Source organism: Rhinolophus ferrumequinum, chromosome 18 (assembly GCF_004115265.2).
Source record: "Rhinolophus ferrumequinum isolate MPI-CBG mRhiFer1 chromosome 18, mRhiFer1_v1.p, whole genome shotgun sequence".
NCBI classification, from domain to species: domain Eukaryota; kingdom Metazoa; phylum Chordata; class Mammalia; order Chiroptera; family Rhinolophidae; genus Rhinolophus; species Rhinolophus ferrumequinum.
The window spans coordinates 40111054-40128317 of record NC_046301.1 but is presented as its reverse complement, the minus strand read 5'-3'; the positions used below and the strand labels follow the sequence as shown (position 1 = coordinate 40128317).

The following is a 17264-nucleotide window of genomic DNA, read 5'->3' as shown; positions in this document are numbered from 1 at the left end:
CCCTGCGGGGCGGGGCGCTGCGTCCAGCCAGATCCGCGCAGCTGGGCGTGCGTCAGCGCTGACTCACCCATCCAGGGGCCCCTGGGACCCTGGGGGGGGGGGGGTTCCTGAGAAATTCCTCCGAAAAACACCCGAAGCTCGCTCAGCTGCGGGGAACAACTTCCACTCCAGCCCCCGCCAGCGCCCCGCCCCGCCCCGCCCTGCGCCCCGCCTCGCTTCGCCCCTCACCGCGGCCCTCCGGAGGCCCTGTCCATGGTGCTGATTCCGGCTCTGGGGAGCTAGGGGTGGGGGGAGGGGAAAGGGTGGGGACTGAGGAAGTGTGCGCGCGCCAATTGGGGCAGAGGAGGAAGAGGGAAAGTGGGGTAAAGCCTCGTGGCGACACGCAAAGGAAAGCCTAAACCTCGATTAACCCCCTCCCATACTTGCCCCCACTCACCATCACCCTCAGAATCATCCACTCGTGTCTTCATAGACAGTTATTTACACCCCCCCAAATCACCATCGCACCCTTCACTGGGTCACCCAGACACACACAGTCATAACGCATAACACACACACGATTATTCTCAAAATCCGCCTCCACCACACACGGACACACTTGCACACCCACAACTGACAATCACACACTCACCCAGGGGTCACCCGTCACCCATACATATACAATCATCGTCAACTCTCACACTCAAGAATACACACAATTTCACTCCAAATGGTCAGACACACATTGCTACACACACACACACACACACACACATAAATTGCATTCATTCCCACGCACCCACCAGTAAACACGATTACACGTTTCCCCGCCTCCCAGCTGTCACACCCACAAGTTGCCCAGAGTCGGACACTCGCACACGGTAGCCACGCGCAATGCGCATGCCCCCATTCCGGACTCCACCCCGTATTTGGGGACCTCGTTGGATCCTGCACTCCGGGTCCTATCTCTTCCCTCCCGGCTCACCGGCCCTTGTCCGGGGCAGAAGCTGCAGCGAGGCCAGGAGCAGGCAGAGGCCGGCCCACGGCTGGCCCATTCCGGCCGGGCCCACACGCGAGGCGGAGGGGCGGCTGCGGGGCGCGGCAACCGGCTCGGTGTACGCACTCTCGGCGGCCGGCTTCACTCGGGATCAGCAGGAGACTGCTCGAGACCCCGCCCTGGCGTCGCCCTGCGAGCCAGCGCCTGGCCAGGCGGGACTCGCGGGAAGGGGGATGGCTGACAGCTGGTGGGGAAAGTTGGGAAAGTTTGTATTGAGCGCTGATTGGTCAGCTAGGGGTGGAGCCCTGGGCGGGGAGCTGGGCCCTTCTTGCCCCACCCCACCCTGGAGGAAGAGAATCACTCCCACCCAGCCTTAGAATTCGGGGTCCCAGGCTTACCCCCAAACCCTTTCCTCCTAACAAGCCCCCTCCAAGGAGAGCTTAGCCTTCTTCAAACCTTATTCCATCCAGACCCTGGACTTAGGGGGTACCACCTTTAGCAAATCTTTTCTGTGTTACCAAAGGCTCCCAAATGGCGTCCCAGTCTCACACAAACTCTCCCCCACCTGCTTTACCCCAGTCGTTTCGCCCCATGTGAGAGAGAGCAGCCTCAGCCCAACGCTTTCCCTTCGGGTCCCTAAATAAGGAATCCTCTTCCCACCTCAAACCTCACCCCAGGTTACAAAATGGGGTTCCCAGATTTGCTCTAAACTTTCATCTCTCCACCCAAATTCCAGAATCGAACATCCTGGCCCCCTCCCCAAACCCTCACCACAGATTCCCAAATACCTTTCTTGATTTCCCCTAAACTCGTAATCTTTAAATAAAGGGTCCCACCTCCACCCCTTGCCCTCCTCTCCCACCTCAGTTCTCCAAATGGATGCCCCAGCCCCAATCCCAATTCCTTACACATGCCCCCATTAAATGGGAGAGTCTGGCCCTACCCCAAGGCGGGGCACTGCTGCAGGGATGGGTGGATCCCTGCCATTCCTGGGGTGAGACAGAGCCTCCCTCACCCCACTGGGACACCCCAGTGTGAAGAGCCCCTAGGGGGTCAGGTGGAGCTGTCTGGGCAATTGAACGTGTGAAGACATGCAGGATCTGAGAAAGCTTCCACAGGGAGGAACCCAAGGGGAGTATCCTGGGCCCTGAACTGCCCCCCCCCCCCCCCCCCCCCCCCGGGGAAGAGGGAGAAGCCAGCAGTGCCTCCCTCCCAGCCTCTGGCTTCTCAGACAAAGAGTCTCTGTGTCCCTGGAGAGGAGGGGGTGGGGCCCCATCTGGCCTGAGAAGGAGAAGGGGGCCCCCAGGGTGGGGGAGCAGAGGGAATCTCCCCAAGCTGCTCCTCCTCCCTCCCCAGAGACATCTGAGGCGAAGACTTCTGCAGCTAAAAGACTCTCACAGGGTTTGTGCCCTGCCTTGCTGGGACGTTCCTACGATATCTAACTTCATCTTCTGACATTTCTGTGCACATTTGAAAGGACCCTTCTGGGACCATGCTCTGTCACCATCTCTCCCTCTAACCGGAGATTCTTTGCTCAGAATAGAGACAGCAAGAGAATGCCCCTGCTAATTCCTCACGCTCCCTAAAACTGCCCCCAGCCCTGAATAATGTACAATCATAATAAAGAGTCCCCAGTCCTAAGTGTAGCAGTGAGGAGAAGGAATTTTTAAGAGATAAAGGAAAGGGGTATGTTGAGGTTAAGGAATTCTCCCCAGCTGCCTGTCCAGGGTCAGTTCCAAATCAGGAGCTCATGGGATCCCTTCACCATGCAGGGGATCAGTTGGAGGGTGTTTAGGAAGATGGGGGGGGGGGTTAGGTGCTGGCCAGCAGAGGGCACGCGTCCAGGGAAGGATCAACATGGCCGACTGTCCCCGGACTGTACTGATCTCAGGCTGCTCGTCAGGAATTGGCCTGGAGCTCGCAGTGCAGCTGGCTCAGGACTCCAGGCAGCGCTACCAGGGTAAGGGGTCCAGGGCAGGGCTGAGAGGGGCAGGGGTAGGAATGGCCTCCAGGACCCTCACCCTCATTCCACTAGCCCTTCCCTTCCAGCTGCGGGGGGGATGACACCCATGGAGACCCCCTCCCCACCTCTCCTCATGGATCATCTCCTCACCGAATGAGTATTTCTTGAGCATTTACTGGGTACCAGGCACTGTTCAAGGTGCTGGAATTACTGCTGTGAACAAAATAGACCAAAATCTCTGGCCCGATTAGTGGTGTAGTGAGGGAGGGGAGAGACAGACAATACACAGATTTAAAAATGTTATAATATATCTAGTGCTAAGAAGCAAAACAAAGCAAGGGGGGACATGGTAAGGGGTGGGGGTGGGTGGTAGTTTTAGAAAGGCTGGTCAAGGGGGTTTCACTTAGGCATTCCCTTAGGACCTGCTCCCCCACCCCTTCCCAGATTACTGCTCCAAGATAAACCTCTTAAGTGAATCTGACCTTGACAGTTTAAGGGGGGCCTCTAGGCTAGGGACAGCCTCCTGCAATTCTGGAGTCAATTGCCCCAATCTGCACCCCACCCACGGAGACCTCTGACTCAGAGCAGGCTGGAGTCCCAGTGGGCAAAGGGACTCCTCTGCCACTTCAGAGGAGGCTGCAGGGGTGAGGGCATTGTCCCAGTTGGCAGAGCTGCTTTTCCCAGCCCCCTGCCTTGTCTTAAAGACACGCACAGCTTTGAATATGACAGTCTGAGTGCCAGTATGCAGGGAATTCATTGTGCTGTGTGTGTCCCGTGGTAGGCAGATGAGTATATAAAACTGCTACAGGATGATGTTTGTCGAGTGCTTACAATGTACCCTGCTGTGTTTTGCATCTAATAAGATATTTAATCTCCACAAAACCTCTATGGGTTGGCCGCTATCATTTTCCCCATCTTAGAAAAAAAGGAAACTGAGGCACAGATTGCCAAAGGCTCTTGCCCAAGGTCACCCAGCTGGAAAGTGTGGCAGAGCCTGGATTTGAACCCGAGCAGCCTAGCCCCTGCACCCTCACTTGTCACTATACTGTGTGTAGATGCATGTGGCCCCGTTCATCTGGACAGCACCCATGAGTCACACAGACCCACAGACAATATGCAAATGCCCCCTAGCAGTGTACATGTGTGATTGTGGATACACACGTGGGGAGTTTACAGACATGTATACAGGTATGTGAGCTCAGCACTCTGACAAACCCAGGTTCAAATCTCAGTTCTAACACTAGGGGTGGGACAGGCAGGGAACATCAACTTGCTGAGCCTTAGTCTGTTAATCTGTGTAATGGGGATAACTTTACCTATCTGTTGTGGTTACTATTGCTAAATAACCCCTAAAATTTATGGTGTAAAACAACTATAATCATTTATCTCTCACAGTTTACAAAGGTCATGAATTGGAAGGGCTAAGCTGGATGGTTCTGACTCAGGCTCAAAGGCTACAACTAGAACAAAGGAGGCTGGAACATGTCAGAGCATGGGCAGACATCTCTCTCCCTTCCAGTAATCTCTTTATGGTTTCTCTATCTGGGCTACCTTGAGCTTCCTCCCAGTGTGGTGGCCTCAGGACAGCTGGGCTGCTAACAGTGACTGAAGGCTTCAAGAGTGTGCCAACAAACAAGGCAGAAACTATAGCACCTTTTCTGGCCTCATCTCAGAAACTACACAACGTCACTTTCACCACATTCTGTTAGTTCCCAGGTAGTCACAAAATTCAAGGAGAGGGGAATGAGATTTCATGCCTTGATGGGAGAGAAGAGTTCTGGAAGAGTATATGTGATGAAAAATGTTGTGGCCATCTTTGGAAAATAAGTCAGTCACCTAATCATAGGGTTCTTGTGAGGATTAATGATAATGCTTATAACAGTGTTTTAGCATAGTGTCTGGCAGATAGTAGGTGTTCAATAAATTGGAACTTATGTTGATGTTGTAAATGTGTCTATTCATACTTGCATGTGCACATAGGCACATATATTGACCCTAGGAGTATATGCTTTTCTTTTCTCAAGGAAATCTGTTCCATATGTATTTTATTGTTTATCCTAGTGGACTATGAATTCCATAAAGGCAGGGACTTTATTTTACTTCATGTAATAGCCTCAGCACCTAGAATAGGACGTGGTATGTAGTAGATGCTCAATAAATGTGTTGGATGGATGGATGGGTGAATAAGCATGTAAAGATGTGTACACAAGTGTGCATTTGTGGATGTGTAGTGAATGTAAACCTGTGGGTTTCTATCCCTCTGTGACTGCTCATACGAGATCGTAGAAACATGCAAGTCCACACATAGGGGAAAGGAGCTACTGCCTGCCCCAACCCAGCTCTCTGTCCCCAGTGGTGGCCACCATGAGAGACCTGGGAAAGAAGGGGACACTGGAGGCAGCTGCCGGAAAAGCTCTGGGTCAGACCCTCACTGTGGCCCAGATGGACGTGTGCAGCGATGAGTCAGTGGCTGAATGTCTCAGCTGTATCCAGGGAGGAGAAGTGGATGTGCTGGGTGAGACTGAGCAGCCCCTGGAGTCACTCGGCCCATCTCTGGCCTAAGTACAGATCCTCATTAAACAAGCTCCTCCCACGTCTGGGCACCAGCTCTCTTGCTTCACCAGTATCCTCTGACCCTAGACAGTTTATTAGGGATATAAGAAATAAACTAAGACCTGGGGTCAGGTGTATTTTACTGAAGAGAACTTCTCACATATGGAGGAAACGATATGCGGTTGGGAAAATTACTTTGATGAGTCATTTGGGAAAGGGAACACGACGAAAAGGCAGCTCATGGTCCATTAATGGCCTTCTAAGGAGGGTGGATATGGCTGTTCTGGTGCAATTTGGGGTCAGAGCTGAATTGCTCATGCATTACAGGGCAGGCTGTTCCCAGCAGCCCTTCCCCCATCCAGGGATCAGGATCCTCTATAACACATGCTGGATTATATGTGAAGATCATCACGACTCCACATTTATCCACCCAAGATATCCTGGACTGGCCCTGGATTTGGGGTGGGTCGGTGGGAGGGTGGGTGAGGTGATTCAGGGAGTATCCCTGAAGGAGTGACACCAGAAGGGTTGGGGAGACTTCAAAGTAACCCTCAGCATCTCCCCTGTAGTGAATAATGCTGGAGTGGGCCTGGTGGGGCCCCTGGAGGGGCTCAACCTAGCTACTATGCAGAACGTCTTTGATACCAACTTTTTTGGAGCTGTCCGTCTGGTCAAAGCTGTGCTTCCTGGAATGAAGAGAAGGCAGCAGGGCCACATTGTGGTGGTCAGCAGTGTCATGGGGCTGCAGGGTGAGTCCTGGGGATCCACCCCTGGGAAGCCTCCCAGTGTCTGACCCTCCCCAGGCTGGAAGGATGGCAAATAGCTTCTAGCTCATATTCCAAATGAGCTTGTATTGAGAAGGATTCTGAAGCTCAGAAGGGAAAGTTCTGGGATAGGTTAACTATGTCTGCCATGGTGCAGGTGTGGGCAGTGGTGGTATACATGCTGCCAACGGCCAGCTGCATCCCAAGATCAACCCCACTTCTGGACACCTACAAAAATCTCTCCCAACCATCCCCCAAGACCCAAAGGAACCATCAGAACCCCTCCTGAGACTCCTCCTTGACAAACACCCCTGCCAGACCCCAGAGATGTCTAGATTTGTGACTCTGAGGTTCCACAGAAAAGAGAGCGGTGATTGACTAGTGATGTCTGCTATTGGCCTACTATAGAAACCACCAACTTGCCATCCATGCTCCTGGGGCTCTCCTTCTCCTTCTCCTTCTTCTTTTCTTTCTTTTTTTTTTTTTTTTTAAGGAGGGCGCAGCTCATAGTAGCCCATGTGGGTATTGAATCGGCTACCGGCTACCTTGGTGTTATTAGCAGCACGCTGTAACCACCTGAGCTGAGCGGCCACGGGTCTCTCCTTCTTGAACCCCTCTAGCCTCCCTTCCTCCCCATGAGCGTTTCCTCAGATCTGCCCCCCTCCCCAGCGCTCCCCTAAGGAATCCACCCTATTAATTCTCCTGCCAGGGAGAAGCTGCGTTTACTCAGCCCATCCTTTGGCGCCTCATCCAGCTGCTCCCCTGACCTCGAGGGCCACATTCACTGCTCAGCAGGACTGATACAGACCCAGATACACGGACTTGCCTTTAGGACCCTGGGGATCCCATGCCCAAGTGGCCCAGGGGTTTAAAGGATAGGCAAAAACAGGGGTTTCCTGGGCTGAGAGCAGACGGAGCACTGCTGGGAAGAGGTGGCACCTGGCACCCCAGAGAACCTCACCCTGACCCTCTATGCTCCCATCACACAATACCACACACCCATCACATTGACCCTATATATCCCCCCATTCCGATCTTCAAACCCCTTCCTTTGCTCAGCCTCCCAAAAAGCCCATCCATCCGGAGCCCCAAAGCCCATCACTCAGACCCCCCAATTGGTCTGCCTTCCTCCAATCCTCTTAGGTGTTGTGTTCAATGACGTCTATGCAGCCTCCAAGTTTGCCCTGGAAGGATTCTTCGAGAGTCTGGCCGTCCAGCTGCTCCAGTTCAACATCTTGTGAGGCAGACACTTGGGCAGTGAGGGGGAAATGGAGACAGACAGGGGGAAATGGAGGCAGTGATGGGGCAGACAAGGAAATGGGGGTCATGGAGGGGATGGGAGAACAGCAAGGGATGAAATAAAATGAGAGAAATGGGGGGGTGAAAAGGAAAGAGGGATAGTAATGGATAAAATGGGGCTGTGACTGGTTTGGGACACCAGAACCCCTACCTCGTCCCTGTTCCCAGCATCTCCCTGGTGGAACCCGGCCCAGTGGCCACTGACTTTGAAGGAAAGCTCCTGGAGCAGGTTTCCACAGCCGAGTTCCCAGGCACTGACCCTGACACCCTGCACTACTTCCGGGATCTCTACCTCCCAACTTCCAGGGAGCTCTTCCGCTCTGTGGGACAGAGCCCACAGGATGTGGCCCAGGTGAGTGGGGGGCCCAGAACCCCAAGACATGGCTCAGGTATGTAGGGGAGCCCTCCCAGCAGAATGACCATCCCTGGGTCCCAGAGCTCAGGACTCCACCCCACAGGTTATTGTCAAGATCATCAGCTCAACCAGACCACCCCTACGACAACAGACCAACTCCCGCTACTACCTGCTGACTGCGCTCAAAGCCGCCGACCCCTCTGGCCACCTGTATGTGAGAAGCGCCCACCGCCTGCTCTTCCGCTGGCCGCGCCTCCTCAATCTAGTCCTCCGTTGTCTGGCCTGTGGCTGCCTCCACACCTGTACCAGGGTACAGCCCCGGTGAGCCTTGCCCAATCCTCCCCACCCCTGGACAGCCAGACCTCTTCAGTCCACACCCATCTCAGAGGCCCTACAGACTATTCATTCATTCATCCATCCATTCATTCATTCAGCAAACTCTGCCTAAACTACTCTGTTCCTGAGCGATGCTTAGCCTCCAGGCATAGACTCCTCCCAAGTCAGGGCTGGGGCAGAGAGAGGGAACCTAGGACACTGGGCTGAGAATCCAGAGCAAGTTGCCGGTGCTGTGTCTGGGAAAGCAAGGGAGGCTTCCTGGAGGAAGGTGCATTGTCCATGGACATTGGAGGGTGAGACAGATTGTCTGATTCAACCTCAGGACTTCATTATCTTGTGCCTGGGAATACAGGTATGATGCAAACGCCTCCATCCCCCTCCCGCACAAGCATAGAGCTGGGTTGACTAGGGGTCTCTGGACTTTTCTGGTCACACACTCACTCCATTAGTTGAATGTGTTGGTGCACACACCAGCAATGCACACATGTTTTTCATAAAATATAGATGTGTATCCACTAACAGTTGCTATATTAACTATTTACTGAAGCTCAATCTCTCTTGTCTAAATAAGAAATTAAAAAGTAGTAGGGTCCACCTCATACCCATGAGAACGCTACTACCAAAAAAAAGGAAGAAAAACAAGAAGTGTTGGCAAGGATGTAGAGAAATTGGAACCCATGTGCATTGTTAGTGGGAATGCAAAAGGCTTTTGCCTCTATGGACAACAGTATGGCGGTTCTTCGAAAAATGAAATACAATTGTGATATGACCCAGCAATCCCATTTCTGGCTATTATCCAAAAGAATTGAAAACAGGGTCTCGAAGAGATTTATTTGCACACCCATGTTCATAGCAGCATGATTCAAAATAGCCAAGAGGTAGACGCAACTCAAGTGTTCATCAATGAATGACTAGATAAACAAAATGTGGCCCTTCCATACAATGAATTGTTATTCAGACTTAAAATGAAAGGAAGTTCTGGGGCGGCAGGTTAGCTCAGTTGGTTAGAGCGTGGTGCCCTTAACAACAAGGTTGCCAGTTCAATCCCCACATGGGCGACTGTGAGCTGCGCCCTCCACAACTAGATTGAACCAACTACTTGACTTGGAGATGATGGGTCCTGGAAAAACACACTTAAAATAAATAAAAGTTTAAAAAAAGAAAAAGAAAGAAAGTTCTGACACATCATGCTCAGTGAAATAAACCAGACACAGATAAATACTGTGTGATTCTATTTATATGAGTTCCCTAAAGCCGGCAAATTCATAGAGACAAAAAGTAAAATGGTGGGTTACAGGGACTGTGGGAGGGAGGAATGGAGAGCTAGTGTTTAACGGAGACAGAATTTCAATTTTGCAAGATGAAGAGTTCTGGAGATACATGGTGGTGACAATTTCACGACAGTGTGAATATGCTTAACCCTAACGAACTATACACTTAAAATGGTTAAGGTGGTAAATTTATGTTATGTATATTTTTACCCCAAATAAAATTATTTAAAAAGTAATAGCAGTCCCACCTGAGTCCCCAAGACAGTGGCCCCAAGTTTCTTGCCCCTCCTCTGGAGAATTCAGAAGAAGCAAATGGACTGTCATGCAGGGTGTCATGCGGGGTCTCTAGTCCCGCTCCCCACATAAGAACGCAGGATATTGTGAGGCCAAAAAGGAACACCCACGGAGCCATAGATAGGGGAGTCATACCACTGTAGTCTCGCTGGCAGCATCCGCCTCTCTGGAATCCACAATCCACAATCCACAATCCGCCCTTGCTAGCCCCCATTTTCCTGCTAGCGTAGCCACAGCAGTTATATTAGTGGCCAATGGCTCACTGGTTACAGCTGACGGCCAACTAGCCACAGCTGATGGCCATCCAATCACAGTTGATGGCCATTTACTACCTGAGCCAGCACCTTTCCACGTGAGGCCAAGAGCCTGGAAACTGCACTCCTGGCTCCGTCCCCATATGGACTCTGGGTGTAAATGCTGACTCTGCCTCCTGTTCACTGGGTGATTCTGGGCAGGTGCCTCCCCTGGTCTCATCTTCTGTAAAGCAGGGTTGACAACACAGTGCTGAAACAACAGGGAAACTCCCCTCCACAGTTCCGCTTCGCTTGGAGTTTTTGTTGTGGTTCAGGTTCAGCTGCCTCCTTGGAATGTCAGGCTCCAGGCAAAGTTGTTTTATTAATGTTTGCTCTGCAGCCTCAGGAGATGGACACTCAGAACCCGCCGCGCCACACAGCCCCTCCAGTTCATAAATAGAGAAACCAAGGTTGTCAGGAGCAGAGGGAAGGGATAGGAATCGAGTCCAACTCAGTCTATGCTGATCTTCCGGGGTCTCTGGTGACCTAAGACAAGGGAAACTGAGTCCAGGGCAGTAGGAAGAGGTCTCTTTGAGATAAAATGGGGGCTACTTAGTATGTTTTGCCAAATCAACTCCTCCCTTCCCCTCCCCATATTGGATTTTTGAAGCAATGTTGGAATGTCTGCAAAAGAATATGAAATTAGATCAGGGTGATGGTTGCACAAACTTGTGAATGTACCAAAACTCAATTGTGCACTTTAAAATGGTAAATTTTGTGGTATGTGAATTATATCTCAATTTAAAAATTAAATTAATTTTTTAGAATACATGAAGTGCACATGTGCACGAGGTCTCTGGACTGCCTAGGAGGCTCACCCAAAGATTATATCAACAAGTTTCCTCCACCTTTGGCTCCTGGTGGTGCTGGGTTCCACCAATGGGAGGCACTATTGGTGGAGAACACAGGGTGGGAGGAGAAAGACCAGAGTACTTATCCTCCAAGCACCCTCTATTTGAAGTCTCTGTGGATTCGCAGAATCTCTCCATCTAAGGCCCAGCTCCAGTTTCTGAGAACCACTCTCCGTTTGCCCCTTTTGACTAAAGATGGTGATGGAACCCCCACAGTTGCCAGCAGGATGGCACTGTGGTGGCCTCCGTAGGACTCCCTACCCCCTGCCCTTCCCTTCACAATTGTGTCTGTCTTCCTCACTCCCCAGTTTTCCCACTTGGAGTGTGCTCTCTCTTTCCGTCCAGGACCCTGACTGATGGCATGTACGTACGCTAGATAGCAGAGAAGCAAAAGGCACACTCACTAGACCACCACCCGGCTCCACCAGGAGAACCTTACTGATATGCCTTATGCCAGAAGGCTCCAGCTGTCCTGAATTATATGCCCCAAATTCCCTTGCTTTTTAAAAAAACTCCTTTAACTAAATTATTTTAAAAGACAAATTTTTCTCCTTGCCAGGAAGGAAAAGCCATCACAGTCACCGTAAGTGAAGCCACACTTGATATTTATTTGCAGGGCCATACAGTATTCCAAACCCCATACTCACAGACTCCCAGTGCAAAAACAACCACAGACCCTCTCTCCCAGCTTCCCTTGCAGCTAGAGGGGGATCATGTGACCCCAGTTCCACTCATCAGATGCACAGGATTTAAAATTGAGAACCAGCCTCCCAGAGAAGGCGGGCTCAGCAAGGGGAGGTGGTAGAAGAGACAGGACAGTTGCATTGCCAGGGTTGGCAGCAATAGCTACAGCTGCTGCCTGATTTCAGGGGGGATGATTTAAGCTGTGGCCTTAGCTGCTGCCCTGAACTCCCATTTGGTTCCTTTTCATCTTCCAAGGCTGGTGATTGCATGAGCCCCCAGGGTCCAGCCGACAAATTCCTTTGCAGCTTAAATCACCCTGAGTCAGTTTCTGATGCATTTAAGGAAGAATAATCACCAATCCAGATGGCAACTATAAAATTAATGCAGTGCGGGGGGTGGGGGGCGGAGGACGGCTGTTATTGGATGCTATTGCTGTTTTATTTTTTTACCACGGAGACCAACAGAGATTGACGGAAGTTCAAAAGGTGTTAAAGATGTTGACATAAGAAACCTCCAAACCTGTAAAGAATTTTTAGTCATTTATTTGAGGCAAACTGATGACAATGGCCGGGAAGCAAAATCTCAATGGATTGAGAAAATGTTCTGGAGAATGGCAGTTTTGCAGCTTATTTTATACATTAGAAGGAAGTGACATAAGGAGGGTTACATAAAATCCATTAGTGATAGATAGATTAAGGGGGTGGGAGAAAGCAAAGTGGGGAAATCACTGGAATTGGATAAAAAGTAAAATGGAGAGACACATACTTCTACATTGGTGGGCACTGGATAGTTAAAAATTAACATTTACAGAACTTAGAAACTGTTTGGGGGGGATAAGATAACAATGAGGGGTTCTGGGGTCTCGGTGCTCTGGTGTGGTAGGTTGTGCCCTGAGGGGTCCAGAAAAGATTACTCTCACAATTAAAAGGTATGTTATCTCCGATGCAAAAAGACAACAGACAGGCTCACTTAAGATAAAGATGGACCTTTGTCAAGGAAGCTACAAGCCTAGGATGTGACTACCTGTCATGACCCTCTTTTAGTTAGGAATTTTTATGTTCAGACCATCCTATGGGTTACTTTCAGTCTCCGAGTTTGTAGGGCCTGCCATGCTGGCCTCCCCTGAGCTCATCAGGTTTGGTACTTGGCCCTTTTTTCATCCACAAAGATCTGCTAACCTTTGGTTCTTGATTTCTACACACATACCTGGCCCCCTGTTTTACTCATCTTAGCAAAGATAAGTTGTTCTTGGAGCGACCGGATGGCTCAGTTGGTTAGAGCGCAAGCTCTGAACAACAGGGTTGCCGGGTTTGATTCCCACATGAGTCAGTGAGCTGCGCCCTCCACAGCAAGACTGAAGACAACAAGTTGCCACTGAGCTGCCCATGGGGTGGCCAGATGGCTCAGTCGGTTAAAGCGCGCACTCTCACCAACAAGGTTGCTGGTTCAATTCCCGCACGGGATGGTGGGCTGCACCCCCTGCAACTAAAGATTGAAAACGGCACTGCACTTGGAGCTGAGCTGTGCCCTCCATAAGTAGATTGAAGGACAATGACTTGGTGGGCCCTGGAGAAACACACTGTTCCCCAATATTCCCCAATAAAAATTAAAAAAAAAAATAGGTAAGTCGTTCTTCTAGTTGCTTACGCCAAAAATCTTGGCGTCATCTCTAGTCCCTCTCTGTCACACCCCACAGCCAATCTATCGGGAGATCTTATTCACTTGACCTGCAAGATATATTCAGAACCAGCCACTTCACAACAACTTCTGTTCCCCACCCCAGTCCTGCCACCAGGATACTGCACCAGGAGTATTTCTCACCTGGAGTATTGCACCAGCCTCCTCCCCTCCCACTTTCTGCATTTGCCCCTAACAATCCATTCTTCACATAACAGCCCAGAGGATCCTTAAAAAACATCTTTGGAATAGATAAAATGTCTTTTTTTACAATTGAAGTATGTTTTTAAAACAATTCTCCTACTCTCAACTGCCCACTTCCTGATCCCCCACCCCTGCCTGCTATAACTTGCTTGAGTTATCTATCCAGATTTTCTTTCTGATTATACAAGAAAGAAAGAAAAAACTGATGAATGGACAAACTGTGGTATACACACACATGCAAAGTAATATCATTCAGCCTTAACAAGGAAGGACGTTCTGACACCTGCTACAGCATGAATGAACCCAGAGGACGAGATGCTCAGTGAGATAAGCCAGTCACAGAAGGACAAACACTGTGTGATTCCAGTTATATGAGAAGAGTCATATCCTGGAGACAAAGAGAAGAATGATGGGTGCCCAGGGCTGGGGGAGGCAGGTAGGGAGTGAGTGTTTAATAGGGACAGAAGTCCAGTTAGGGAAGATGAGAAAGTTCTGGAGATAATGGTGGTGATGGTGGCACAACAGTGTGAATGTACATAATGCCACTGAATGGTACACTCGAGAACAGTTAAAACGGGAAATTTTATGTGGTCTATATTTTACGACAATTTAAAAAATAAATATAGAGTATTTTAGTAGGAAAAACTGAATATATACTTCTTTATTTACTTTTTCACAAAAAAACAGCATACTATACACGTAAGTGCGGTTTTACTTCTTTCCTTGAATACTGTGTCTTGGAAGTTTTTCCACATCCACCCCAGCAGGCGTCCTCATTCTTATGCAAAGCTACAATATATTCCATTGTGTAGACAGACGTCCTGTACTGATGAATTTTGGGTCTCTTTCCAATTTTTTTGCTATTATATAAATGGCTGCGATGAATAACCTTGTGTGCATACATCATTTCATACATGTGTAAGTGTTTTTGTCATGGGAGTACTTGGCCAAAGAAACTGCATTTGTAATTTTTATGAACATTATCAAATGGGGGGAGGACCGTTGACCACGTTAGCAGGTTCACTTTCCCACAGACTCATCACGTTGTGCATTATCAGTCTTCTAAGTTTTTGCCAATGTAAAGAGGAAAAAAAATTTGTCTTATTTTTAACATCATCTCTCTTATTACAAGTGAGGCCAAATGTCCTTTCATATGTTAAGGAACCTTTTGTGTTTCATTTATTGGGGACATTCTCACATCTTTTGTTCAATATTTTTCTTTTGGATTGTTTATATTTCTATTATTAATTCCTAGAAACTCTTTACGTATTATGGAGAATAGGAAGTCTGTAATATGAAGTACGACACTTTTTCTCAGTTCCATTTTTTTGTTGTTGTTTTTACTTTTCTGTGGTAGTATCTGTCCTTATTTTTATGTTGCAGCATTATTCATTTGGAGTGGGTGCTTTTGGATTTCCAGTCATAATAACAAAAGACATTCCCAAAATGATTCTACTAAAACAGAAATATAATGTCATTCCTCTTCAAAATTCTCCAACGGTTTCCCCTCTTACTTAGATTCAAATCCACAACTATGAAGCCTTCTACATGATCTCATCCCTGAATATTTGTCTCAAATTATCTCCCACTCTCTCCCTTTCACCCACTTCATTCTAGGAACACTCACCTCCTCGCTGTGTCTTAAACATGCCCTGCACACTTCCACCTCAGGGCATTTGCACTGGCTGTGCCCTCTGCCTAGAATGCTTTTCCCAGCTATCCACAAGACTTCCTCCTTCACCTCCTTTAGAAGGTCAAATGTCAGCTTCTCAGAGAGGCCCTCCCTGGTCACCACACAATAACACCCTTTCACTCTATCCCTTTAACCTGCCTTATTTCTCGTCACTGCCATATACTACAGTTATACACTCCAGTTTGTTTCTTGCCCTTCTCCACCCACAGAACCTCAACTTCATGGGGAGGAGACTGTTGTCTTTTTGCTCGGCTGTGTCACCAGCGCCTAACAACAATATGTGGCACAGGGTAAGCATCCAAATATCTAATAAATGAATGAATGGGTAGGTAAAAGAATGAGACTCTCCTTGGCCTAATAAGAAGGACTTAAACATCTTTTTCTGCTCCTCAAACCACCATGTTCCAGCTCTCTTCCAGGTCTTTGCACAGACTGTTCCTACCTCCCCAGAAATAAAACCATCTTCTCTCCCATCCCTAACCCTTCATGTGATTACTCTTACTTCCCCAAGACTTTTGGGCCTCACCCTAAATACCGCTTCCTCCCTCAGGAAGTCTTCTTTGACTCCCCAGGCTAGTTGAGTGACGAGGCTGGGCCCTCACAGCTGCTTATTCAAACATAGTTCTCCTGGACCAGGCTGTGTTGGGGATAACATTGTAATTCCCCAGTGCTTTCAGACCCAGTAATCAACCCTGACCGTGGCTGCTGAATTATTCTTCCTCCCAGTTTAGCAACAAGCTTCTCCTGAAAATTCTCACGGCCTGCCAAGACCTCCGTGGACCAGGAAGTGAGGTATGCGATGCCCTTAGGGATCAGGAAGCAAGGCCAGTTCCTGAAGCCTTGGGGAGAACAAGTGGGGTGTTCAGAAGCCCTTGGGAACCAAGAAAGGACCGGAGGAGCCTGACCTGAGACTGGAAGTGACCAATCTGGGCACTTCCCGGCTGCACTCTCCAAGCTAAGAAGCTCCTGTCACCTCCTACCTGAGCAAGAAACAGCATGTCTCTGAGCCTCAGTTTCCTCATCTGTAAAATGGACGTGTTTCTGGTGAGAAAGTCCCTACTGAGTGCCAGAACTTAGTAGCTGTTTCAGAAATGACAGTCATTCGATGTGATGTTGATATGGGTATTATTCCTTGCCTCCAAGGTCCAGCCTGGCCTTTACAGGGAAGCCTCGGCTGGAAGCCCTGGAGGAGAAAACAGAGGCCACACCTCCAAGTAAGGCCGCTCCTCCGGCCCTGGTCTCCTGGCAGCAAACCCGGGGTTCCAGGGAGGCGGAATCTGAGCAGCAGCAGATGCTCGGGGCGTGTGGCCAACGCTCTCCGGCACCAGCATTCCTGCTGGAAGCTGAGCGCTACTCGGCGTCTGGTCGGAGGCTCGCTGGCGCCCTCTCGTGGCTGAACTTGACCATTAACGGCTGGAGCGGGGCCCTCAGCGGCTCTCTTCAGCACCTACCCTCCTCCCATTCCCTGTTAAGCCCGGGTTCAGGAGCTCAGCTCCATCACTTAACTGCCGTGACCCTGGGAAAGTCATTTAGCCTTCCTGTACTTCAGTCCTAGCTACAAAATTTGGGACACCACACTTCACCCACTGCCTCAAAGAGAAAGGTAGGAGGGACTGAGGATAGAGCACCTACTCTTCCTTGCCTTTGGACAAACCCCTGTCCTGGACACCTGGGAGCACACAAGACGGGGTGTGGGAGGTACATGGACACCCTGTGTGGGGATGTGTGAAGGGGAGGACTCACTCCCACCTAAGGAGAGCCGAACAGAACCGGTGGAGATTCCCTGAGAGCCTGGGACAGCAGTGGAACATGCCACCCCAAATGAATGCCAGTGTTCTAGAACTGTCTAAATTAGGTCTCACCTACTTGCCAATCCAGGCCTCAATTTGATTCTGTTGATTCTTTGCTTCATAAGAGATTGTTTACTGTAGATTTTAAAGCACTGCCTATCCTCACAGCTCACTTGCGGACACGGGGCAAGTGGCTTACCCTCCTAGAGTCTCAGTTTCCTCATCTGTACAGTGGGTGCTAATTCTTACTTCTGCATGGCT

General features: G+C 49.6%; 2 protein-coding genes across 2 annotated transcripts in view; one reads left to right on the top strand and one right to left on the bottom strand.

The window, feature by feature from the left end:
- The window catches only part of COL5A3 (collagen type V alpha 3 chain), a 35780-nt gene extending 34746 nt beyond the window's left edge, over positions 1-1034 (bottom strand). The window contains exon 1 of the mRNA XM_033135043.1: positions 965-1034. Within this exon, the coding sequence (XP_032990934.1) occupies positions 965-1034 (70 nt within the window). The remainder of the gene's footprint in view (positions 1-964) is intronic.
- Positions 1035-2824: 1790 nt separating this feature from the next.
- Positions 2825-8686, top strand: RDH8 (retinol dehydrogenase 8). Its single transcript, XM_033134950.1, has 6 exons — positions 2825-2936; positions 5293-5454; positions 6062-6241; positions 7400-7493; positions 7724-7907; positions 8014-8686. Exons 1-6 carry the CDS (start codon positions 2834-2836, stop codon positions 8233-8235), a joined length of 945 nt encoding a protein of 314 aa, XP_032990841.1. The 5' UTR covers positions 2825-2833; the 3' UTR covers positions 8236-8686.
- Positions 8687-17264: the final 8578 nt, after the last annotated feature.

Excerpts from the sequence above, each read along its gene's own strand:
- RDH8 (XM_033134950.1), top strand. The coding sequence starts at position 2,834 with ATGGCCGACTGTCCCCGGACTGTACTGATCTCAGGCTGCTCGTCAGGA. Across the intron at positions 2,937-5,292 it reads CTCCAGGCAGCGCTACCAGG|TGGTGGCCACCATGAGAGAC; the intron begins GTAAGGGGTCCA and ends CTCTGTCCCCAG. Across the intron at positions 6,242-7,399 it reads CAGTGTCATGGGGCTGCAGG|GTGTTGTGTTCAATGACGTC; the intron begins GTGAGTCCTGGG and ends CAATCCTCTTAG.